General features: G+C 41.6%; 1 protein-coding gene across 1 annotated transcript in view; it reads right to left on the reverse strand.

The window, feature by feature from the left end:
- GUCA1C (guanylate cyclase activator 1C) overlaps positions 1-19610 on the reverse strand; it is a 31570-nt gene extending 11960 nt beyond the window's left edge. The window contains exon 1 of the mRNA XM_054016423.1: positions 19416-19610. Coding sequence (XP_053872398.1) covers positions 19416-19610 — 195 coding nt within the window. The remainder of the gene's footprint in view (positions 1-19415) is intronic.
- Between the last annotated feature and the right edge of the window lie 7182 nt (positions 19611-26792).

Raw genomic sequence — 26792 nt, forward strand, 5'->3', positions numbered from 1 at the left:
GGGCTGTGCTGTTTTTGATACCCTTGATAACAGAACGTCAGTGATTGCATTGGCTACTTGGATCACAGCAGTCCCCATAGTAGATTTGTCCACTCCAAATTGATTCCCGACTGACCGGTAGCTGTCTGGCGTTGCAAGCTTCCAGAGGGCTATCACCACTCGCTTCTCAACTGTCAGGGCAGCTCTCATCTTGGTATTCCTGTGCTTCAGGGCAGGGGAAAGCGACTCACAAAGTTCAAGGAAAGTGACGTTACGCCTGCAAAACTTTCGCAGCCACTGTGAATCATCCCATACCGGCAACACTATGTGGTCCCACCAGTCTGTGCTTGTTTGCCAGGCCCAGAATAGATGTTCCACTGTATCAACCAGCCCCACTGCTGCTATGATGTCCCAATTGCAATCACTGACATTCTGTTATCAAGGGTAGTGACTCTGGGAAACGTGCAGGTCATAGTGGATGGCTTTGCTGCAATGGAGTTCCCTAACTGTGGTGGGGCGATAGACGGAACTCATATCTCTGTCTTGGCACTGGACCACCTTGTCAACCAGTATGTAAACCGCAAGGGGTACTTCTCAATGGTGCTGCAAGCACTGGTGGATCACAAGGGACGTTTCACTGACATCAATGTGGGATGGCCGGGAAAGGTGCATGACACTCACATCAAGCCTGTGTTTTCAGGAATGTCTGTGTCCATGTCCTCCTCACAATCGTCCTCGTGCTGGCATCTCTTAGCCAGTTTTGCACATACTGCAGGATAATGTGTGAGGTGTTTGCTCACAATGCTCACAACAGCAGCGGTGAGCTGAGCGGGCTCCATGCTTGCCATGCTATGGTGTCTGCATGGGTAACCCAGGCAAAAAGGCACAAAACGATTGTCTGCCGTTGCTTTCACGGAGGGAGGGAGAGGGAGGGAAGACTGACGACATGTACCCAAAACCACCCACAACAATGTTTTTGCCCCATCAGGCATTGGGAGCTTAACCCAGAATTCCAATGGGCAGCGGAGACTGTGGGATAGCTACCCACAGTGCAACGCTCCGTGAGTCGATGTTAGCCAGGGTATTGAGGATGCACTCCGCTGACTTAATGCACTTAGTGGGGACGTACACAATCAACTGTATAAAATTGATTTCTAAAGATTAAGTCAATTTTATAGAAATCAATTTTGTAGTGTAAACATACCCCCTCTCTCACTCTATTTTATTTTGGTTTTTGGAGAATGGTATCACACCTGTGTCTTTCCTGTAATCTGGTTCCACTGGTGTTTCTGTGGCTTTTTTTTTTTTTTTTTTTTTTTAAATGTCAACAGTTGAGGAAGTTTATTAGCTAACCTGTTAGCATGCTGGGCTACAGGATGCTGGTATATAATGTGCTGAGTTGTCATTTGCATGTGTGCATATCCACCCACTCCCTAAGTAATGATGGGCTGTCAGGCCAAGATGAAAAGCCTGGCTAACAGTGAGATTGAAACCAACATAGCTAATCATGTCTCACTAACAAAAACTATAGACCTGCAAAAACCTTGAGCCACATCGTAGCCTGAGCAGCCAGTGTACCAGAGGAAGGGAGGGATAAAGATGCTTTTGTCACAGCAACAGGGTTAGCCTTTGATAAACGAGTATTTCTTGAGTCTCTATCCCTGAAGCATCATCCCATGATAGTATTTAGTAACCATTTTCTGGAAAAGGAATTGCCACAATATTTCCATCTGGTACCAGGATAAGGAGACCCCCCCAAAAAAAATCACACTATTTTTTTTTATTTGAGATTTCCAACTCAGTTTTGTTTACTCAGGACTGGAGGTTTGGCTAATTTTGACAGTTTTAAATTAGGAGCTCAAATGTCTGGAAAAACTAAAGAAGGATAAGTTGTTGGATGCCTGTCGAAACAGAACTCTGAACATTTTGAAGTTCATCCATTTCTATTTGGTAATCTAGGTAGAGTGAGGCCTGGTTTACACTACAGGGTTAGGCCAATGTAAGCTGCATTACGTTGACCTAGCTGTGGAAGTGTCATCACTAAAATTTGGTTCCCACCGGCATAAGTGCCTCTGTACGCTGATTTAGTAACACCACCTCCCTGAGCAGCGTAGAGTTATAGTTAATGTAATTAGGTTGACACCGTGTCAGTGTGGACACTGTGTTGCTTATGTAGACTGTTACTGGCTTTGAGGAGCAGTCCCACACTGCCCCAACACTGACAATACAATCAATACAAGTGCTCCGGGTGAGGATGCGCACTGCTGACACAAGGAGCAGAGTGTGAACAAGTTACTTAATAACTGCAGTGGCTATATGCCAACATAATTTAGTAGTGTAGAAATTGGCTGAGGCACTGAGCGGCTGTGCAGAACACTTATTAGACTCCCAAGCTCGTATCAAAATTCTTTTTTAAATGCAGGCAGATACGCGGCATGCCTACCCAATACATACTGTAATAGAAGTGTGACACAAGAGTGCTGATAAGAGATTGAAATATATTTCCTGTCTCCAGCTACATGACATCCATCAGCTCTACAAAGATAATACCCCTTTCAAAATGAAGGGTTCATGTAGCTCACTATGTTGTGCCTATAAGTGCAGTGCTCAACAGGGGAATTAGCAGTCTAAGGGCTCTGTCCCCCTGGATAGGACACAGCAATAAGTAGCCTAAGGGCTCTGTGAGTAGACCCGCTGACCTCAAGTGAGTAGGCCACCAGCCCCCAAAAGGAGGAGCTGGCAAGGGAGTAAGGGGACCCGGGCCTGCTCTAGTCCACTGGGTCCCAGCTCAGGGCCTTGACAGTGGCCGAGAGTTCTGCCACTTGGTCATCGGGGATCCCACCAAAACATGTGGACCTAGACTCTGGCAACACAACTGAACTAATAGCTGGTGTCCCTCGGCTACTTCTTACTACCCCTTCTGAGTGTACCTTGGTCTCTTGGTCCCAAAGCTGGACCAAGAGACCAAGGTACACTCAGAAGGGGTAGTAATTTTACCACTTATGTTTGTTCCTCCACAGACCCCCAGGTTCGCCTAACATCTCCCTGGGGAGAGCCCTCAGAACAGTTGCCACGTACATTAGATGGTCCTCCCAGCGGCGACTGTATACCACCACATCATCGAGATAAGTGGTGGCTACTCAGTGTGGGGCTGGAGTAGGTGGCCCATTAGTCGCTAGAATGTTTCAGGGTTGCCATGAAGGCTGAAAGGCATCCAGGAGAATTGATAGAGCCTGCTTGGGGTGACAAAGGCTCTTTTCTCCCTTGATCCTGGATCAAGTGGGTTTTGCCAGTAACTCTTGATGAGATTGAGGGTTGTTATGTACCGGGCCTCTCAGAGTCAATTGAGCAGCTTATCAATCTGGGGCATTGGATAGGCATCGAATTTGGAGAAGGCATTGACCTTCTGAAAATCGATGCAGAAGCAAAGGGTCCTTTCCAGCTTTGGGACCAGCACTATGGGGTTGCGCCATGTGCTCTTCGACCTTTTGATAACCCTTAGGTCCACCATCACCTGGACCTCCTTCTCTACCACCTCCCACATTCGCTGCGGGAGGGGTCACGTTGCCTCATGGATTACCTCTCCTGATTTTGTCATGATGGTGTGCTGGACCAGGGTGCTTTGGCCCAGTAAGGCCGTGAAGGTCCTGGGAAAGGTCTTCAACAGGCATATGGCCTGCTTCTCCTATATGAGGGTGTCTCTGAGTAGGGGCTTTTTGGAGTAAGCGGTCCCAGGGACCTGGGGACCCAGGTCTGGTTTGGAAGGTATGGGGCAATTAGCAGCCCTTCCCACTCATGCCACAGCTTCAGGAGATTGACGTGGTATAGCTATCACTTCCTTTGTCATTCGGGTTGCCGGTTTTCATATCGCCTCTGCCATTGGGCTAGGAGTTTTGACTCCTCCAAGGAAAGTCAGAGGAGAACCCAATCACTGGGTTCAAAGGCCTGTGTCCAGGCTCCCTTGTTGTATGTTCTCACCTATGCCTCTCTAGGCAGCCTGCAAGCTCTCCCTCGCCAGGCATCCTATAACTGTAGCAGATATTGTAGAGGCCCTGGGCCTGTGACGATGTCTGTTCCGAGGTTTCCCCCATTAGGCTGAGCAGGTCCAGAGGCTAGCAACTGTACAGCAGTTTGAAGGGTGAGAACTTTGTGGAGGATTAGGACACGTCCCTGATGGTGAGCAGCAGGGGTGGGATTAATTGGTCCCACTGGCGCAGGTCCCTGGGTGGAAACTTGCAGAGCATGTCCTTCAGCATTCTGTTGAACTGCTTGACCAGCCCATCGGTTTGGGGGTGATAGACTGAAGTCTGCAGCTTCTTGATCCCAGAAGCCCACAGACCTGGTGGAGTTGCCAGGATGTAAAATCTGCTCCCTGGTCAGTAAGGATCTCTCGGGGCAAGCCCACCCAGCTGAAGACCTTCAAAACTTCCACCACGATGGTTCGAGCGGTGGTGTTCCTTAGCGGGATGGTCTTGGGGAAGCGGGTGGTGTAATCCATAGTCAGCAGGATATAGAGGAACCAGGAGATGCTCTGGGCTAGGGGCCCCACCAGGTACATTGCTCTGAAAGGGGGACCAGGGGAGCCTTTCACACTTCCCAAAAGGTCACCAGGGTAATGTCCAAGGTGTCACCCATTACGCCTTTTCTCACCTATAGTTTCAGGCCTCGTCATTTGGTAGCCCATGCTAGGCTGCCTGGGCTGTCCTAAACCCTGTCCATATTTAGTGGGTTAAAGGTTAGTTCAGACTCCATGCCCACTCAGATGTTTAACCTCTTTGCTAAGATGGCCAGCAAGAATGTCAGTTAGTGACCATCTTGACAGGAATTTGGCAATGTGAGGATCTGCCCACTAGGAACTGGGCTGAGAACACATTTTACACAGATCACCGAATCTAATAGGCTCTGAAAAGATAGATTTTGCCCCTACCAATTTGATCTGATGACTGAGAGGCAAAGTGTGAGAGTTTTATGTATATTTCACTATATTGCAGGGTTGGGGTATTTTGTTTTTGTTTTTTTGAGGTTTTTTAAAGTATCAGTGCTTGATTAACAAAAAATAGAACTGTGCTGACGAGACTCCAAACAGGCGTGGGGATTTGGTGCTTATATACAATTAATCTCTTGTGCTAACTCGGAGGCTCCATGAGAAAGAGTTAAGCTGTTCTTTCTCTATATAGGACATGCACAACAGGGAGCCCATTAACACTCAGCCACCACTGGGGCTTTTTTTTTTGGAACTATTCTGGTCACAGCTCTAAGCCTGGGTACAACTTTCGGAACAAGCACTAGAAAATTAGGCAAAAATCCTACAATGACTATAATTTGTTTCCATTTAACTTCTAGGAGGCCCTGGGCCCAGGCCTGTATAAATGCAGAAAAGTAGTGGGAAGAAGAAAAGAAAGGAGGGTGCAATGTCATAGGAGCTGTGCACCAGCCTCTCTGTAACCCAAGAACCTTTAGATGCCAACTGGCAAGGGGGTTCAGAGGGGTTACAGGAATCTCTTGGGTCTGGCATCTACAATCTAGTTTCCCAATGTGTGTCATGTGAGATCTCAAAAGCTGGTGTCACATTGGTCATCAATACCATTGCAGAATGCATTTATGAATGTTGCGTAAGGAGTTATGTAGATACCCTGAAAATATGTTCTTTCTTACAGATTGTTTCTAAGTATTGGTCACCAGCAAAGATGAAAAACAGGTTTTCTGTCAGACAAGAGGTGTTCAGCCATCTGTTTACATGTAAACTGAGTATTGTCTCTTTCACAATGGGCAATTATTAGCATTTTATGTTAAATGCTACTGAAGAGCTGATGGGAACTTCAGAAAGACACTAATGGGAAGAGAGAAACAGCAGAAGAGGGGAATCCCTGTCTGGGGGTGCAGATCAAAGGCTTACTCTACTCTACAAAAAAAGACACTCAGGCACCCTTCACTGAGGAAGTAAATGGACAGCAAGTTTGCTTGATGGAAAAAGGGATCTCAGCCAGGCTTGGTAGAAAAGACTGGCAAGAACTTTGGTTGAGATAAACTTCTTTAGATGGGAGGTTAACCTGCTAGTTAAGTTTAGTCTCTAGAAAGTGTGTTACGATTTTGCTTTATAAGTAATCATTTGTTTCCAAAATTATTACTCACGAGCACTTGGGTCTTTGTTCTTTGATAATAGCTATATTTATCATGAAAACAAGAATAAGTTTAAGTGCTGTGGTGTTAAGCACAGTGATGGTCCTGAGTTGAATCTTACAAGCTGGTGTGTACTGTTCCCTTGGGAACTGCAGGTCACTTAATTCTGTAAGTGTTCTGTGGATAAGGGGCTGGACGCTGCAGGGTTGGTGTGTGCCTATTGTTACCAATACAGAGAGAACAAGGCCTGGAAAGCAGCGCTTGTGCTGCCAGAGGCTGATGGTTTCAGGGAGGTGATCCACGACAGGCACAGACAAGACGTCATCATGCTAAAGGCAGGAGATGGTGAGGTGCCTCACAAACCTGGCAACCCACGGGGAGCATCACACTCCTTTAAAGTGACAAAGAGGCAGCTCTACTGTCTTAAACCTAAACATCAGCCTAGCTACTTTCATGAACACTGAACTCTAGAGATAACGAAGACCAAAACCCTTTATTTAAGCCACTACACAAAATAAACGTGGGGAATTCAGATAAAATGGATCCCTGACCTAAAACACCCAGTTTTGGGGTTAGCAACCAACCTTCTCCCTACTCCCACCCACAAAACACTAACCAACAAAACAAAAACAGCAACACCTAGTTCTAGTACAGATGAGCAAATTCACACACCAAAAACTTATTTCTTGGATCCGTTTTTTAATATTCAGTTCCTATGCAATTTTTCTCAATGCACTGTGACAATGTAGACCCTACAATAACACCAGAAGCTTGCATTTGAATAAAACTTCAAACAAAAAAAACCTTGCTAGCCCTTGCTAGCCCTGTAACTAGTCCAGTGCAACTGGTCTAAGTGGCTACCCTTATTAGGCAACTTCCTGATTTTTATTAAATCTCCTGAAATATATTGACAAGAGTTCTGTTCCACTGCTCCTAGCACATCACCTCCTTTAAGCAACCTTTGCCTCTTAGAGCAGGTTTCAACATGCATTGCGCGGCCATGCTAGAGAAGTAGCTTTCATTCCCAGGCCCTGTCCCTTGCTCACTATGCTTACAGGGTTAAAAGCCCCACAGAGACAGTCAACAGATCATGTGAGGATGGAGTTCCTCAAGTGAGTCATTGGAGACTCCTCAGTGTGTGTGGGCATTAGTGGTGGACATTCTCCCCTGCTCCCCTGAGAACTGTTCAGCTCTAATGAGCACTGGAGAAAGCAGACATTAAAACTGGAGATGGGGGAGTTATGTTTTGAGCTGGCTTTCAAATATCCTTAAAAATTCCCAGCAAAATTAAATTGAAGCAACCAAATTCTGAATGGTTTGGGTTGGAAACCATGAAAAAAAATTGGCTGGAGAGAAGGAAATTAAATGATTAGTTACTAAACAAAGGTTAACACTGAAAGGCTAAATAGGAGCACTATTTACTTCCAGTTAATTATTTTAGTTGAATTACATGATGCTTCTGCTGAAGGGAATGATACACAATCTTCCAAGATTTGTGTGGCATTTGTATCAAAACCAGATTATGTGAGCCATTTCGATGCACTTATTTTGACAGATTAATCACACTAAATGCAAAAGGGGAAAGCTCTTGCTCTGGATGTAATGAGAAGACATTAGTGTGCAGCTGGCAAGGCTGATGAGGTGTTTAAAGGGGGTTTGTTCAGTAGTAGTTGCATCTCGTAAGGAACGGGGCAATTTATTTTCATCCTTTTATGACAGGATATTGCTTTAGAATGTCAGCTGTGTGCAGTTGCTGGCGGCTGTTCTCTTTAGTCACTCACCAGAGCTCTGTGGCCTGTAAAAAGAAAATGGGGCACTAAAGGAATTATGACATTATGCAACGATAATTAGGTAATACTCTCTAGCACCAGGAATTTAACAAGAACATTATCTTTTTGTATCTAGAATAGTGTTGATAATCTTCAGAATTAGTTAAAAGGCTCTAAACATTGCCCTCCCAATGACCATTCAAACAATTCTTCCTAATTAATTTATTTGCAAGTACTTTAAACAGTCACTTCTGATGTTGTGAATGCACAACTGATTTTAACAGGGCTGAGACTCACGTTTGCACTGAATCAGAATGAATATAAAGCAGGTTAGATGTGATGGCTGATGTTTCTATTCAGCCAATACTATCAAAGCTGTGTACATTAGTAATAATTTGAGAATTTGCATAATGCCTTGTATCCCAAAGCAATTTCCTAACCACGTAAAAGCAGCACCACTGAAATGCAGACAATTGTGGGAGAGTGTGAGCCAACCAATTAGCACAAAGCACACTGCTTAACAGCAGTGGCAGAACTAACAGGGATGGCAACTGTGCCCCCCACCTCCCAGGCCTGGTGTGGTTAGGTGTATGTGTGGTGCCTTTTCAAACCTATTATGCAATTGATAGGAGGTGCGGGACATGAATTTTCACATGGACTGGTGAGCGAGCCTGCCCCCCACTCAGCCTCAGTGGCAGCTCCTGTCCCATGGGGCTGGGTCCCGCCTCCCACTCTGGGCAGTGCAATGGGGCACACCACATCATTCAGTGCTGTGACCTCATGCACAATGTCACAACAGCACTCACTTTGCTCTGGCTGCCCCTCTGTCATGATACAAGGCAGCCGGGCCAAACCTGAATGGTCCCACGGGTCAGGTCACAACACTTAGAATAGGGAGCTGGGTCCAGTGCCATGGGACAGGAGCTGCCGCTGTGGGGTGAATGTGGGGCACGCTTGCTCAATTGCTCTCCCTTCCTTCCCTCCCCCTGGGCCAATGTAAGGGTTGTGGTGGTGGGGTGGAGGGTGCTGCTGTAGGTGGTCCGTTCCCCCTCAGTAGGGCGAGGAGGAGATTATAGCAGCGGAATGCACACATTGAATAGAGAAGCACCACCAATGACCCATTACTTTCCCCTTGCCCCCAGTTGCACTCTGCCACTGCTTAACGATGTGGGGAGGGAAAATTTTGGCAAGGAACACTAACGGTGAACCCTCACTCTTAGTAAGAATACCTTGGGCTCATTAAGGGGCTATGCAAACAAGCAGGATCTTGGTTTTAAGTTTGCATCTGAAGGATTCCTATATAGTAAACTGCACAGAACTCTATTTAGCTACATCAGAAGGGTTGCGTTGACTCTACCAGGATGATAAACTTGTAAATCTAGAGAGTCTAGGGATTTCAAATCCAAGGCTTAGACTATTAACACACCCCACACCTTTTAAAACACTTAAGAAACCTGATAAAATAGAAGGAAGAGGTTAAGTATTTGCTGTGGTCAAGTATCAGATTCTGATAGCTTAGACTAACTGTCTGAGGTTTACAGCTAATCCGGTGGTTATGAAGTAAATTGCCTGTAACAGAAAGAACATCTGATGTGTTTCAGGTATTCACAGGGGCTACCGATCTGCCAGTGATACCCTGCATGGGTACCCTGGGTTGACACACACATCACTACCACCTGCCCCAGTGCAAGGAAACCTTGTCTGTGCCTGCTGCAGGTCAGCTCCTCAACTCCACTGGCTACGCAAGCACTCCCTTCCTAGGCCTTGCAAGCCCTGCTGTTACTTTACAGGTAACAGGCTCTCGAGTCCTCCGAACATCTCCCTGAAGTGTCCAACCACATGGCCAGTGGACACTTGCAGTATTTACAGAATTGCTGTTCCCAAAGAAGCAATACACCCCAGCTTACCAGTTACAGCTCCGATCACCGCTACACTTAACACACAGCACTTAGATGTGTTTATAGTGAGATCAAGTATAAGTGTATTTAACAAAGCCTAGAGATTCAAGTAATAGCAAGTTGGAAAGCAATGATTATATATAAAATAAAATCATAACTCTCATTCTAGAGCTTAGACTTACAAGATACTCATATCTTGTATCATAATGGTCACCCAAAATCCATGCACCACTTTATAGCCAGGGTTGCCTGTGATCCTTCCCTCATGAAATTCAGGCTGGCAGCTTGCCTCCTAGGTGAAGATACTAGTGTGTTCCTTTGCACATCAAGATAAACCAGAACAATTCTTGGTCTTTATTCATAAACAGGGCACCCTGCCCCCTGCTGGGTTTTTTTCATTCTGTAGATTTCCTCTTTTGTCAATTTCACAAACTTATTTAGCCCTTGGCTAAGTAGGCAAATAGTGTGTGGAATAAAATACACAATACACAAATGGCCTGACAGGGAGATAGGTGTCTGTTACCTCTTGCCTGAAAGAAACATGTTGGAGATATGTCACCTCTCAGTGACCTCCTTAACTCCTGGACCTTAAGAACATATAGATTTCAGAATACATACATAGCTTCATAAATACTATCCATACATATGTTTCACAATTATTGTGGCAACCAGGGAGTAACTGGCTCTCTGTAGTGACCCTCACATGCCACCCTTCCATGAACTATTATGCAGATATCCAACCCTGGGTCCCCACTTATTTCCTTTCACTTTTTTAAAAAGCTTTCTCCCAGTGAAAAAAATTGTGGATAGTTTAAAAAAAAAACACCACTGGGATTTCTGCTCATTTTCAAAATGATAATTTTCAGCCAACTTTGAATTGGTATAACTTTTTATTTTGAAATTTAAAATGGAGACATTAGAAATTGTTTTTCCACAAAATGTTTGGCATCAAAACCCCCATTTCTCAATACCAAAAATCATCCCAAAAATATAAAATTGGACCAGCTTTCATTTTTACAGTACCTAAATAAATTAGGTCCAATCTTGGTTGGGCCTTCTAGGAAATACTGTAATATAAATTTACAAATAATTAATAATAGATTAGAAGAGCCCACACTCTGAATCTGATCACTCCTTTTATTGCTACAAAGATGGAAACAAACTTTGTGTTGAGTTTGAGGAGCTGAACAAGAAAACGGGGAAAAAAAAAAAAAAAAAAAAGGAAGATTTCCACTTTTTCCACAAAGAAAAAAATATTTACAGAGAAGACAGGAGCTGTTTTTTTCCCTTTTTTTCTTTCCTTCCAGAAATTGGATGTCTTGACAAAACTTCTTTTTCTGGGACACAAAGTGCCAAGATTTGTTCTTTCAATGCATTTTGATAGTTACTGATTCTCAATATTGCATTTTAGAATACATTGAACACTGGATCTTGGGAGTGAACATGTACATTGATAACTGGATGGGGGCAGCACTGCTCTTAAATATTAACTGCAGAAAGTACTGGAAATTTCAAGAAGCAGCAACCAATAAATCCAAGAGTCAATTTCTAATAATTGAGAGAAATTGGTCACACAGGGAATACATTTCATTATTTTAAGAGTCAGATGTTTTTGAACATACAGACACCTGAAGATAAAGGAAATTCAGGCCAAGATTTACAAACAGAGGAATCCATTTGTAGGTGCCCAATTTGACATTTGAAAAGGGCCTGATTTTCAGTGCCGAACATGCACCCTGGTCCCAGCCAGGACGTCACCCATTAACAACAGATGTGCTGTCCAGAGTGCATGCTTTGTTTGATGACACAACCTGGCATTGGCACCAGAAGGATTGCCAGAAGTATGTATGGGGAGGATAACATGGTGGGAGGGGGGCAGAAGCAACCCAGACAGGCCAAATTTGAGTGGTGTTGCAACCCCATGCACCAGGAAGGAACAACCTGGCCAATTCTGAGAGAATGGTGCTACAACCCTGGGCACAGGGTCACAACACCACTCAAATTTGGCCTAGTCACCCCTCATCATGCCAACAGAGAAGGGGTTCCACCATTATGCCACCCCTTCATTGTCCCCCTGCCAAGTTAAGGTGCTCAAAAGTGGGGGGCAGGGAGGGCAATGGTATCTCCAAGGAACATGCTACCAGATTATCTGGCACAAACACTAATAATGTGAGTTTATGCTAAAAGCATCATGTGATAGATCAGCAGGAATATGGTATGAAATGGAAGGAGAAATAACCAAGGATGACATATTTCAAGCAATAATACAAGCTACAATTAATGGATGGAGAAGTTAACCCTTCTCACCTGCATTTTAATAGTATAAAAGAACTGTCTACGATTTAGGGAGCACTAGAATTGAAAAACCACAGGAACAAGAAGTCAGGTGTGGAAAGGATAAATGCAAAGTGTCTTCAAATGACTACAGCAGAGAGTCAGAGAAATCATTCTGGCCACAGATGAAAGAGGAAGTAAGTGAGGAGACTTCCTGAGATACAGAGAAGCTCAGTGGAAAGAACCCAGGCCCTTGGGAGTCCTCACTGACGTTAGGAACACAGCCACATGATCATTCATAATGGACTGTTCCTGCAACTTCTCAGAAGTAGTGACCCTGGAAGATACCACAGTTTCATATGTGACAATGTTAAATCTCAGTTCCTGGACTTTTCTGAAAGTCATGAATATCATCATAAGACATGCAGACTTAGATACACCTAGAAATGAACAGATTAGAAGTCCATACACTGAAGGACTTGATCAAAAAGCAATTTATTAAAGAGAACGTCAATACTTAGCTCTTCTCAACAGAGCAACACTGCTGCAATGTGAACAGTCGCCAGCAAAATTCCTAGCAGATTTACCATAGTCAAAGGGTAACACAACTCTGTTTGAGAGACAGGTAGCAGACATCTCCTAACACTGAACCAAGTCATAACAGATCCACAAGATGTTTACCACATTAAAAAAAAAAGACGTCTAGAATATGACAGGAAGGTTGTTTATGTTATGAGATGAATTCTAGGTTATTTTTCTCACTGTAACAAGAAAATAGCTAAAGTTCACCAGAAAGCATATTAGCCTCTGGAGCCTGGGGACCTAGCTGACAGTACAATGATATAACCAGCCAGAGTGCACTTAGCCAAACCATTATACAATACAGTTATAAAGAAATCTTCTAAAGCTTAGGTCTGTACCTGCTGTTCTGGGGAAGTCTTTTACAATTTAACAGATTGAGACTTTTTTTTTTAAACCATCCTGCAGAGTGCAGTAGAAAAATCTGATAATACAATTCTTTAGGGAATTAAAATCTATGGAAAGGATGTAATTCTCTAATAGAGTTTATAGGTTATTAGAGTAGTTTCTATAGAATCCGATTCAATATTTGTAGAACATAGACCAGTTTAATTTCTATTGCATTCCACAGGATTTTCTATAAAGATGAACTAAATGTTAAGGGTCCTTTGAATATGGGGCCCAAACAATGTAACCCAATCTTCAAAGTTGACAATTCATAATTTATTAATAAGATGCCTTGTAATATCCAAGTGTTGCATACCAAAAATGTGAGTTACTTTATATACACAAGATAAGTTTTTGCAGCATCACTTGGGCACAATAAACTGATTGAGGGGGCAAATGAGTTTTGTTGGTTTGTGTCTCAGACTAGCAGAGACTGTGTGTATAGATACACAGACACACACACTCTCTTTCTCTCTCTCTATTTTAAACATGAGAGACAATGGTGGTGTCATTTCCAGCTGTAGTAAGAAAGATGATGGTCAGTGTTGTTCCTATATATTTATCTGCTCCCTCTAGATCTTTGTGTAGAATCTGCTTAATTTATTGATACAAAAGCTTTTATTACTGCTTTACCATGCAAACAACAAGGCTATGGGAGAGCAAGATCTGTTTTTTCCATGAAACAAGAAAAAGTCAAAGTTTTAATACCAGAAACTTGATTGCTGGTGATAGTAATGATAGAAGCAGGGCTCAGACTGGGAAAGAAAGAAGTGGTACTGCTAAGTTACATATTCCACCACGTTTCCCTTTACACAAAACTCTGCACGCTTGCGATACCAAAAGAAAACACTGCTCACAGTAGATGGAGTGAATATTCATAACATGATCACCCTTCTCCTTTCCTATGTGCTTTGACCAGAAGTTAAGCCTGAAGCCTAGTGATATCAATGTGAACATTGTTAATTTTCCAAATGATGTAAAGGAGCAGTTCACACCTCTCTTGAATTATAGCAAGCTGTCTACAGATTCAAATAGACATCATTTGTTAACATTAGATTTTTCACATTTTGAAGATTCTGTTTGCAAGTACAAGAACTAGAAACTTTTTTTAAAAAAGGAAAGCTTAGATTCCAGAGCAAAAGACGACTGTTTCCAGGAAAAAGAGGCACAACTTGGCTAAACCCAACCCAATTCAGCACTGGATACCAGAGACAGAAAGACAATCATGTGGGACTGTGTCAAAATACATGATTTTGTTTACATGGCTACATAACTATCCTTCCAAGCATAAAACTAATATTCTTTTAAATGAAATTCCATGTTATCAACCAATTTTTGCTTAAAACTTTTCTGCTGTGCCCTCACCTCCTGGAAGTCCTGCAGTGTATTCACCAGTCTCTCTTTAAAATGTTTCCTTAAATACTTTTTTAAATAGTCCCTCTTGAATCTATCTTTTCTTATTCTCATCTCTTCAGTGATATCAGATAAACTACTTATGTATTACATTAAGCTGTAAGTACTTTGTTCATGTCACCTCTTGGTCATCAGCTTTCAAAGCTACTCTTAGCACTGTCTCCTCATATATAACCCCCTCCACCTCCTTGCTGTGGAGATTCCATTCCTCTGGACTTCAACCTTTCTCGGGTGGGATGACAAAAAAGACACAATTCTCCAAATGAGGTCTATAGCCAGTGCTTTCTGAAATGTTAGCAGAAAATCACTGGAATAGAATAGTAAAAAATAGAATAGAAAAGTAAAAAAAGATCAACAGGATTTTGGCTTGTAGCACTGGAGGACTAATTATAACCTACATTTTAAAATCCAATTTTCTTATAATACAACAGTCATTTATTCCTTTGGATAGTTTCCTTTAAGGCCATAATAAGTAGCATAAGAACTTAGATAGCAAGATCCTATTTTCAGTATATTTTTCCCTATGCTAAATGAGTATGAAAATCTCATTCTTCACAGGTCACAGGAACCTAACCAACTGATTCTTGCATTATTTACTTACTACATTTAACAGATGAATAGAACAAGTAGCTTATCTATAAGCTAGTGGAAGTGCATGGCAACACATTGATTAAATGATCAAATAAGTCTTTGAATACAACTTTTCATATCAAAGTAAATCTCATTAAAGTATTGTAGCCAATTTTAACAGGATTTCATCTACATTTGGGTTGTAAGGATTTTCTCCTTACACTAAATCAAACCCTAATTGCCTGTACCATTATGATTCGGTTTCTTTTATAAACTGACAAATAAGACATCCTTATCTATAGGTTAGTATGAGAACATTTAATTAGTAGCAATTTAACATTTAGGAAATATTTCCATATTGATATTCCAGTTTAAGAATGATTCAAAAAACATGTTGTCATTTATAGTCAATGCACTAGGCATTAAAATCTCTAGAAAGGCCTACTCCATTAGGGTCAGTGTAATCTCGCTTCTTGAATGTGTTTGTGCCCACAACATATATGAGATCTCTGAAACATGGTCTGTGTCATGCACACAGAGTTGCTGAAGGAACACAACTTCAAAACTAGTTACATTTGTATAAACAAAGGAGCTTTTGCCTGGAAGTACATCCATGGAGTGCACGGTGGAGGACGAGGTGACCATTCAGCATGTCCAGGCAGCAGAGAAAATAGGAGAACCAGTAGGGGAGTGACCCACAGGATTGTTTTTAGATAGATAGATAGGTAACATTTTATTAAGGCAAAGTTTCAATAAAACATTAACATATTACATCATATATTACTTGTTACATATTGATATTACTTGTAGATGTACATTACTAATTAATATTCAAAGAACCTGTCTAAAGATCCTGGTTTGCTGGCTGGGGAACCCTCATCTTGTGAGTATGCTAGAAAGAGTGACCAAATTTCTAAATATTACTCCTCTTTTTGGTGCTTCTCTTGTATTATACTTGGTGTGAAAGCTTTTCCATTACAAGGACAGTCTATATTTTATTATACACAATTCAACAATAACGTGCCCTCATGGAGTTTGACTCTAGTAGACACTCTTTGTCCTGTACCCTTCCCACTGCTTTTCTCCCTCACTTGTGCTGCCTTTTTTGACCCAGCAGTTTAAAGATAGATAAGAAGCCTTTCTGATGGAAGTTTGCCAGTATGGGGATACTATGTTAATCATGCCCCCCACCCGCATACACACACAAACCAACTTATAGCACAGACAGTTCCCTTTGCCTCCAAAAGACTGTATTAAATATAACTTGTGGCTTACAGAAGCATTGTCCAAATCAAGCATTAGAATATAGCTCGCTCTGGCCAGGCCCAGTGGAAGCAGATCAAGTTCTGCCCAATGATTGTATAGACTCCTCTAAGCAGGGCACACAAGGGCAGATCCTCGCCTGATGTGACGTGCTATTGCTTGATTGACTTTAACTGGCTAGGGTGGTTTACGTAAGTTTAGGATGTGAGCTCAGTCTCCTTGTGACCACACATTCAACAGTGATTCTTGGAGCTCTCAAATTCTGCTTGCAGCCAGACACCTATAGATGAATATATGGCTAATTTGACTGAAAGCAGTAAGGGACTGACATGCACCTTTTGAGGTGAGAGGGTTCGATTTGAAATGTCATAAGTGCTGAAATGATTTTGCAAGCCCAAAGGCATGAAGTTTCAGTTTTGTTTCTGCATAAAAATTATACCCACCCGCCAAACAGATTAATTGATAACAAATTTCACTGAAAACGTTGCAAATTTTTGAAGTCTTGTGCTACCCAGCGCCATAGAAAAATAAACACTATTTTTTATGATTTTGAAGAAGGGACACTTTTGATTCAGACTTCACGAGAAATCTCTTAGGAAACTTGTGGGGTTTAGGCATAACCCTCCCTCCCTCCCCACATTTCCAAACAATTTTAGCAATTGTTAAACATGATTTTATCAATAAGGAGAGTAAGTTGAGTTTTGACATTTACATTTGGCTTCTATTATGATTGCCCTCAAGACAATCTTGCTTGAATCATAGGCTTCACTATTCCCCAGAAGAATCTCCAGTGGCCTAGCTAGGTTTGAGGGCCTGTCTCCTAGAAGAAAAATGTGCTGCTTTCTACCATGAAGAAAATGTGAGAGAAGATGGATGTGTCCTGGACCCTCTCAATTATGTATTCTAACAGGCGTGTACACAAAGGAGGAGCATCTAACAAAATATTCCACATAATTAAAATGGATGGCAAGAACTGCTGGATGTCTAAAACAATCTGTATTTAAGCAGCAGATGTTTTTGTTTAAGCCTGTTGCTTTAAAGGAAGCTGTCTGTCTTCTGCAGTAAGATGCCACAGAATCTTGAAATCCTGAGTTTCTAGCGTCTCTGAAATGGTTGCCAAGAGGAATGATTGGAGCTTTCAATCAATGATCACAGACTGGAAATACCATTCCTGAGCAGGAAGCAATGGCAAAGCATCGTAGGAGTGTGGTGACAAGATGATGTACAGTAAACCCTTAGCTTTGACTAAAACGTACATGGCAAAAGTATTTTACCCATGTCTGTCTGGAGCTTCCCATTTGGCTAGAAGCAATAAGGTTAGCAAGTAAAAGCTAAATATATAGAAACACTATAAAATGGATCTGATTTGATTTCTGACCTGTTAATATAACTTTCCCTTTACCAGGTGTTGTTTTAGAGAGAAAGAGTGTGTATGTGTGTGTGTGTTTGTGGTGTGTAGGGAAAACAGACACAGAGGGGAAAAAGCAAGAAATCCAAGAAGTAGCCTGTGAGCATAGCATATGACCCTTGAAAAATCTAGAAAGGGGGCTTTTTGGGATCTAGTTTTGGCCGGTTTGGGGCAGTCAGCTAAGAAGTTATTCTTTTATTTCTGGTTCCTCCTGCATTCAGATAAGCAGGATGTTGTACATTATTTGTATATAAATAAGGTTGCAGAAAATACCAGACTCCATCAATTTCTGTCCCTAACTAGAACATCCCCAGAACCCTGAACTCTGACTAGCTGCTGGGTCAAAAAAGGCAGCACAAGTGAGAGAGAAAACCAGTGGGAAGGGCACAGTGCCAAGAGAGAGTCTGCTAGAGTCAGACTCCTTGAGGGCAAGTAGTAGTTATTAATTATTATGTTTCTTTATCATACGATTTTATAAAATTGGCACTTGAAAATTAAGTTAATTCCTTTTGTTTTTTTTGGGACTTGAATGTGGGAAGGTTGATCCTGTGTAATCCTTCCTGAAAATCCTTAGAGACTGAACTCTGGGTCTCCAGGTGCTTTTCCATGGGGGCTGGGGTTTTTAGACACTGGGGAAGGGCAATAAAGTAATCTCTAGTCCACCCAAAGGCTACACTTACACATTACATAACCAATTACACTCTTATTTTTCACTGCTGCTTGGCACAGTGCCATTTTATTCCAAACCTATCGAAGTACAAATTATTGGGGACATGTATTTTTGGCTCTATTATTTTTGCTTAAGGTGTATTTTAAGTAGTAGTGGTTATTTGGCCTTTGAAATTAAGAATAAATAATGTAATTTGACTTAATGGAAATAAAATGTTGTAAGTAATGGTATAAAATGGAATGAAGGGACATTTAGACTGCATATAAGTAAAAGACAATTATTAGACTGTATAATAGCCGCCAGATAGAAGAGGTGACTGTTTCTGTAATATGATTTATTTCAGAGTAAATCAGACAAATTTGAATATACTATATAAACTGTTATTGTATTGACAGGGAATAAAAAAAGATAGCTAGCTAGCTAAATATCTGCCACTTGTGTGACTCTGGGCAAGTCACAGCTCTCTCTTTGCTTCAGTTCCCCATCCGTAAAATAGAGAACATAATTCTGCTCTCACTAAGGATATATTTACACAGCAAAAGCTGTGCACAGGCTAGCGGATCCAGCTTGACTCCAGCTACTATAGGTAACAATAACAATGAAGACTGCACAACATGGGTCATACAAGCCTGGCACAGACTAGAGGTAAATACTCACCTTGCTAACCCATGCTGTGCTGGCTTCAAGCTAGCTTGGTAGGCTAGCCTGTGCACAGCTTTTTTTGTATAGACATGCCCTATGGGTGTTGTGAAAGTACATTCATGTATGTTTTAGAAGTGCGCAAATACTAGAGTAATGAGCGGAAGAATAAAGCATATAAACAAATAGCAAACTTAATCCAATTTTCAAGACGATTTCTTAATATCATTATTAAAAATCATGAGCACAGTCTTAGTTTTCCAAATGTGCCCCTTAAAGTACTCAAAAAAAAGTTTAGCTATATCTAAATAGCCACACTTATTTGCAAGCAGCTCAAATTATATTACCACAACTCTCTGCAGTGTTAGGTCTGTGAGCAATTCAAAGCAGATCACAGGTTGAATAGTAAAATAAAATGTGTACTCTTATAACTAAACAAAGCTTACCTTATTCAAGTCAAAGGTATCAAACACTTGATCAACATATGTGTCTGCCTGTGGATTCAGACCATGCAGATCCAGAAGTGTCTTGAATTCATAGAGACTAAGTTGCCCAGATGGGCACTCCCTCATAAATTTGGTGTACCATTGATGGATCTCTGGAGCATTGATATCATCTGCTGCTGATGCACTGGCTCCCATAGTGTCACACAATGAGTATCTTTTTTTTCAATGTTTATTCATAAACTTATGTTTCTCAACTTCAGTGGCTTGCACCCAACTAGAATTCAAACTCAAGCCCTGCCCCTAAAGAGCTAATGTAAACCTCTTATGAGACAGAGCCGATACAAGACAATTAAAAATAGAAACCTAAGTGAGATTACCGTCAATACCCAGTTTTAAACCAGAAAGGTTTTGTAACATGTTTAAAGTCAAAGCTAATAGGGATACTTAAAAGATTGTTTCTTCAAATTCCCAAGGATGTGATTCTATCCAGTAGTTTTTTTCCCACTAATAGTTAAGGCAACTACTAGCAAAAATATGTTAGCATATCCTCAAACTGGTTGTCTTTAAACTGTATGGTAACTATTAATGACATACAAAAGTCTAATCCCTAAATGGTTGTAAATAATGGCTACAATGCAAGTTGTAAGTAAGAAGGAAAAGGTCAGGAATTAACGGGCATGTGTGATGCAAGGGAGAACTCAGACAGCAAAGCTGTGGGTGAGTGGAGTCTTTTCTACACCAAAGTTCTGTTGGACTCCCTCCTGATGTGCTTCCTGAGTAGTGCTCAGAACCCAATTTCTTTGACTTCTAGTCTTCTAACACTGATGGATTAAATAAATCCAACACTCTGCCCTGGTTTTATTCCAGGCCTCAGACATACAGTGGTGCTTGTATGTTACCTCCATCATAATTTGCTTATACAGTTTTGTATAGGACATACACAAAAAGTGCTACATCCTCTAAAAGGGATCCCGAAACAGATATTACATTATACTGGAATGGTATTTCATTTACTTAGCAATAGCTATAAAGCCAGTAAACAGCAGCTAAAATATATGGGGGGAAATGGATTTTGTAGTTCAGTAAAGGACTGTCCCACCTCTAGGAAGAGACTGCAACAGAATATAATAAATGTAAAATAGAGAACGTAATTCTGTCTCTCACTAAGGATATGTTAGTTACTATGTTAATAGCTGATAGTATAATTAATGGGAAAAGGTGGTGGTTTTATGGAATGCAATGGGGGCTAAAATTTATAATCTGCTGTAGTTTAACAGCTTCTATTAAACCCACAGACAAAGCATTCACTGACACTGCAGCAATTCCACAAAAATCCCCAAAGCCACTGGTGATAGCACCGCTTTTATAAACAGGAAAAAATACGAAACAATAAAAAAATAACTTTCGACTGTGTGGCTGGATTAAGGAAATATAAAAGAACACTGCCAGTTTTGAGAGAGTTTAAATGATGATTTGGGATCAGGTTGTGTACGGTAAACAAAACGAAGCAATCCAAAAACTGCCATCACCAGAGGCTGATGTGGCCCTAAAATGTACATTAGAAATTGCTAGATCAGTGGAGACAGCAAAAGATTAATAGATTCACAGATTCCAAGGCCACAATGGACCATTGTTCTCATCTAGTCTGACCTCCTGTATAACACAGACCAATAAAATTCACCAAAATAATTCACAGAACAAATTTTTAAAAAACATCCAATCTTGATTTAAAAATTGTCAGAGATGGGAATCCACCCTGACCCTCAGTAAATTGTTCCAATCATTAATTACTCTCACTGTTAAAAAATTACACCTTATTTCCAGTCTGAATTTGCTTAGCTTCCACTTCCAGCTATTGGATCATGTTATACCTTTCCCTGCTAGACTGAAGAGCTCATTATCAAATATTTGTTCCCCACATAGGTACTCATAAACTGTGATCAAGTCACCCCTTAGCCATCTCTTTGTTAAACTAAACACATTGAGCACTTTGAGTCTATCGCTATGAGGCAGGTTTTCTAACCCTTTCACCATTCTCATGTCTCTTTTCTCCAAACCCTCTGCCATTTATCAACATCCTTCTTGAATTGTGATGTTCCAATTCACTGGGACAGCAGTGCTAAATACAGCAGTAAAATAACCTCTCTACTCCTACTCAATATCCATTAACCAAGTCTTTGTATTGCGATGTTCCTTGATGGCCCTTCTGATTTGGTTCTTTCTGAATGGGCAGGGGGGGAAATTCCCATGTCTGGGTTCACAAGTTCAGAGCAAACATTTTCAAAGTTATAAAGCAAAACTGAGGCATTTTCTCATAGCATGGAATACAGACATTGCAAGTGAGACCGATGCACGTGGCAACTTAGAAGCATTTCATAGAGTCTAAACACTAAATACATTCTTATAAGACTAATGCGTATTTTGAGCAAAACTAAGATACAGGTGAACTGATCTGGTCTCCAGCTATGAGTTTGCCAGTTATATTTCTTATTGGACGGGGTAGATCTGGATTGATGTTGCCTGCTTCTTTCAGTAACTGCTTGGACTACAAAAGAGTTTGGCGAGAGGTGTGAATAAAAATTCTGTTCCCTGGCACCAACTATTTCTTTTCTGTCCTCTTTGGAGCGGGACGGGGGGGTGCATGAGGCTGCGGTATGCCAGACCACCTTGGCGAGTTTTAAGATGACTTCATTAATGGGGAGTGGCACCTTGCTAGACTCAATGCTCTGCAAAATGTTGAGGAGTTTGTAGTGCATAGGTACCCTTCTTACTAGGTCTTGGAATTGCAAAACACAAAAATATCCCCCAATCCTCCACTCCACCCTCCAAGGATTTGACAACTCAGAATGCAATGATTTGGTGACTCCAAATGTTGGTGTCAGGGTGGGGCATCTGGATCATCCATCACTAGTGCCAGCCCTTGTGAAGGGCCAATTTACTCTACTTCAGAAGCCTGAAGCTCTTTCTTCAGATACCGTAGACTTGTAACTGGACCTGTTCTCTAGTCTAGAATCTCACCCTAAAATAGGAAACACATTGGGAGGGACAAGCTTGTAAACAATCATGTGATTGTTCTCCCAAAGACCTTTTCCTTGATTTACAAATGTATCTTTTCTTAGAAAAGAAACCAATTAAAGAAATACAGGTTTAACAATGGCAGGCTAATGTTAAGTACTAGAACAAATGTAATACTTAGATGGCCGTAGTACTTATCTTCCTGAAAAATGCCAAAGCAACCTGCACCCCAAATGAAAACTGTACACAGATCACATCATCCATTACTGAGATATAGCCACCTCTACTGTAAAATATGGCAGCTTTGTAACAGGTGTGACAAAGATCCTCCTCTGCCTTGGTGGGTCCTGTGCTTTTTGGAGGATTTGCTTGCCTCAGAGGTTCACGGCAGCCCTCAGTTTGGCCACTTCTGCTAGAGGCTCAAACCTGCCATTCACTCAGCTAACCTCATCATTGGCCAGGATGGGGGAAATGGAGAACAATCTCTGCAGTCTCTATTGTACCACCTAGTGGGTCAGGTACAGGCCAGGTCCCTTTCCAAATTCAACCTTCCCTTCTGGTGTTGCTCACAGACCAGGTCAACTCCTCCTGTGTCCCAACAGGAGTTGGGAGTATGGGGGGAACCTGGGCCCGCCCTCTAGATCAGGTTCCAGACCAGGGCCCTGTGGATAACAGCTGTCTATGTCTCCTGTATCAGCTGCAGGACAACTACAGCTACAACTCTCTGGGCTACTTCCCCATAGCCTCCCCCCAGCACCTTCTTGATCCTCATTGCAGGATCTTCCTCCTGAAGCCTGATCACGCTTGTATGCCTCAGTCCTCCAGCAGCACACCTTCTCACTCCTTGCTCACCCTCTACTAATGGGAGGTCCCTTTTAAACCAGGTGTCCTGATTAGTCTGCCTGCCATAATTGATTCTAGTATGTTCTTAATTGGCTCCAGGTGTCTTAATTAGCTTGCCTGTCTTAATTGGTTCTAGCCCGTTCCTGATTGCTCTAGTGCAGCCCCTGCTCTGGTCACTCAGGGAACAGAAAACTACTCATCCAGTGGCCAGTATATTTGCCTTCTACCAGATTCCTGTACCCCACTGGGTCTGGGTCTGTCACACAGACAGAGTAACAGTGCATAACAATTCTTTGGGTAGAAAACTATGGGGGTTGTTCAGGAGGCAGAATTCAGTACCCGACCTTAACATTTAGCCAGAATACCACTTATAAGTACTCTATGCAGAAGTAAAGGTCCAGGGATCTTTAATAACCTCAAGTCATTAGGATATCAGTTTCAGGTCTTTTTTCTTCTCATTCTGCTGAACAGTAAGCGATATATTGTAAACACCAATTTCCTGAGCTGCAGACTCAGGGTATCTCCATCATTGGAGACCTTTAAGGGCACTGCAATCTGGTTTATATGCTTTAGATTGAAGAAGAAGAAAAAAGAGCACGACCTGTACAATGCTGAGAGTTAAGGCTCGGATGTTGCAAGGGGCTGACCCAACTTCCACGAGGCGCTAAGTGCCCTTAAATCCCATTGGAATGAACGGGAACTATTGGGCCACAAGCTATTTCATCAGTGAAAGTCAGTCAGACTGTCCAGAAGTGCATTAAATGCCAACATTTTAATAATGCAAGTTAATGAATTATGGGCATTGACTAGAACTGTGAACCTGCAATTTTAAACTTGTGATTGAATTGGAAATTTAACTGCTGTGCAACTTGTGAGAAAAGTAACCCGAACAGCAATGAATCTAGATACTCTTGCAAACCTATGAAACTATTCAGAGAGATATGAAGCCTCAAGATGTGTTTCTTTAAGCTCTTTCACAAATGAACTATAGAAGGCTGGCAGCTTTCTCCTTAGAATATACCATTGATAGCAGGTGTTTATTCTGCTGAGAAAGAATTAAGAGGTTTCTGCCAACTGAGGCAGGTAGGATCTTGTTAATTCATCTCGACAGAAGGGAGATATAAAGGGGACCTAGACTGTGCACTGAACAGTGATGAAGTAGTATCCTTTGGATCAGCTATGCACCGGGAAAACACTTTGAGTTGAACTTGATTAATTTTTTTTTTAGTAACTGTTAGCATATAGATATTCAGGCCTGCCTGCAAAGGCCTATACTTTAAGAATTTAGGTGTATTCTTGTCACTTAGCTAGTTATAGAGGTATAAAAGAAAGAATCAAAATCACTGTCTGTCTGTGTAAGGGCCTTCTCTTACTGTGACAGTCTGAGGCCCTGTTCTTAGGCTAAGGCCTTTGGCTAAGTAGCAGAGGCAGCATAAGCTGTGAAGCGAATGGTCACATCCTCACATTCCAGACTAGTCATATAGAAATAAGGCAATCTGGAGCTGTTAGAAAGGTGATCCGATCTATCACCTCCAGAGAAAGGGAAGAGCCTAAAAGATTTAAAGAAAACTTAGTTTGATAGCATCCTGTCTGGCAAGAACTCACTTATCAATAGCTGGGGTGTAAAATCCTCATTTCTGTGTTGTTCTATCACTCACGTCTCCACTTCCCTATTGTTTGTCTGTATAATTTCTGTCTGATTCTGTGATTGTTTCTGTCTGCTGTATAATTAATTTTGATGGGTGTAAACCAATTAAGGTGGTGGGATATAATTGGTTAGATAATCATGTTACAATATGTTAGGATTGGTTAGTTAAATTTCAGTAAAATGATTGGTTAAGGTATAGCTAAGCAGAACTCAAGTTTTACTATATAGTCTGCAGTCAATCAGGAAGTAAGGGGGGGAATGGGAATGGGAGAATTGGAATCATGTTTTGCTAAAGAGGGGGGAATGGGAACAGGGACACAGGCAAGGCTCTCTGGTGTCAGAGCTGGGAAGGGGGACACTGAGGAAGGAAACTGGAATCATGCTTGCTGGAAGTTCACCCCAATAAACACTGAATTGTTTGCACTTTCGGACTTCGGGTATTGTTTCTCTCTGTTCATGCGAGAAGGACCAGGGAAGTAAGCAGATGAAGGAATAAAGCCCTCTAACAGAATTCCAGAAAGCAACTCCAGAAAGCCCACAAAACTCCAGAAAGCAAATACATTGTGACTGTACGGTGTGTGTGGACTTGGCTTTAGAAAGTATTTGGAAAGGTATCTAACTCACAGAGACCTTACACATTGAAGAATTTCTTCCATGTTTGAAGTCACTAGATTCAGACTACTCTCGGTGAAAAACTAGGCTCACTTTCTCATCTCTGGATAACAATAAGATGCTCTACCACAGTGTATTGCAGATAAAGTGATCATATACAGCTACTTGGTTCAAAAGGTTCTGAGATAGTAAATTTGGTATGGAAAGTCTCATAAAAAATAGAAAACTAGGTCCTACTTCTATAGAGTTTACTTCTGTGTAAGTTCTAAGAAGGGATGACAGCTAAGAATACATTACTTTTGTAACGGTACTTTATGAATCAGTTGCTACAGGTGCCACAGGAATGGTAAGCAACTGTGTATATGAACATACAAATTGCTGTATGATATCAGAGCAAGAGTCCATCTAGTTCAGTCTCGTCTCCCCCAGCAGACCAGCATCAGATGCTTCAGAGGAAGGTGGAAGAAACTATGAAATAGGTTATTAGAGCTGGCTGGAATTCATTGACAGAACATTTTTCTGTTGGAAAATATTGATTCATGGGAATGTGTCAGTTTCAATGTAATTTTGACATAAACCAGGCATGTTTCTGTCAGAAATCTGCCTGTTTCCGGCCAGCACACACACCTCCCTGGCTCCTCTGCAGTCCAGCTGGTTGACGTGGCACTGTGGCTCCCAGGGAGCATATTCGGTTTCAGAAATACCAAAACTTTCACACCAATGTTTTGGTGTTTCCAAAATGAAATACACCTCTACCCCGATATAATGCTGTCCTCAGGAGTCAAAAAATCTAACCGCGTTATATCTGAATTCGTGTTATATCGGGTCGCGTTATATCGGGGTAGAGGTGTATTGCAGATTTCCACTTCCATGAAAATTTTTGAGTTTTTGGATTTTCATCCTGATTCAGGGTGAAAACCCACCCCCCAAATTCCATTCTTTTTCATAGAAATTGGCAGCCCATTTTCTGGTTACTATGAAATACCTTAACATGCCAAACATTTAGAAATTCCTATTATAATTCAGGATCTTCTTACTATCTGTGTAAAGGCCCAAGCCTTTTTTGAATTATTGGTAATAAAATGGCTTAATTATTTCTTGTTGCAAAGAGTTTCACAGGCACATTGGGTTTGGTGTACATTTTCCTTCTATCAATTTCAAATGTTTGGCTTTTGAATATTATTGTAAAGGAGAGAAGATATTCCTGATACAATCACACTATTAAGATATGGACTACACTGATAAAATTGAAGAAACTC

This window comes from Malaclemys terrapin, chromosome 1 (assembly GCF_027887155.1).
Source record: "Malaclemys terrapin pileata isolate rMalTer1 chromosome 1, rMalTer1.hap1, whole genome shotgun sequence".
In the NCBI taxonomy this organism is placed as follows: Eukaryota; Metazoa; Chordata; order Testudines; family Emydidae; genus Malaclemys; species Malaclemys terrapin.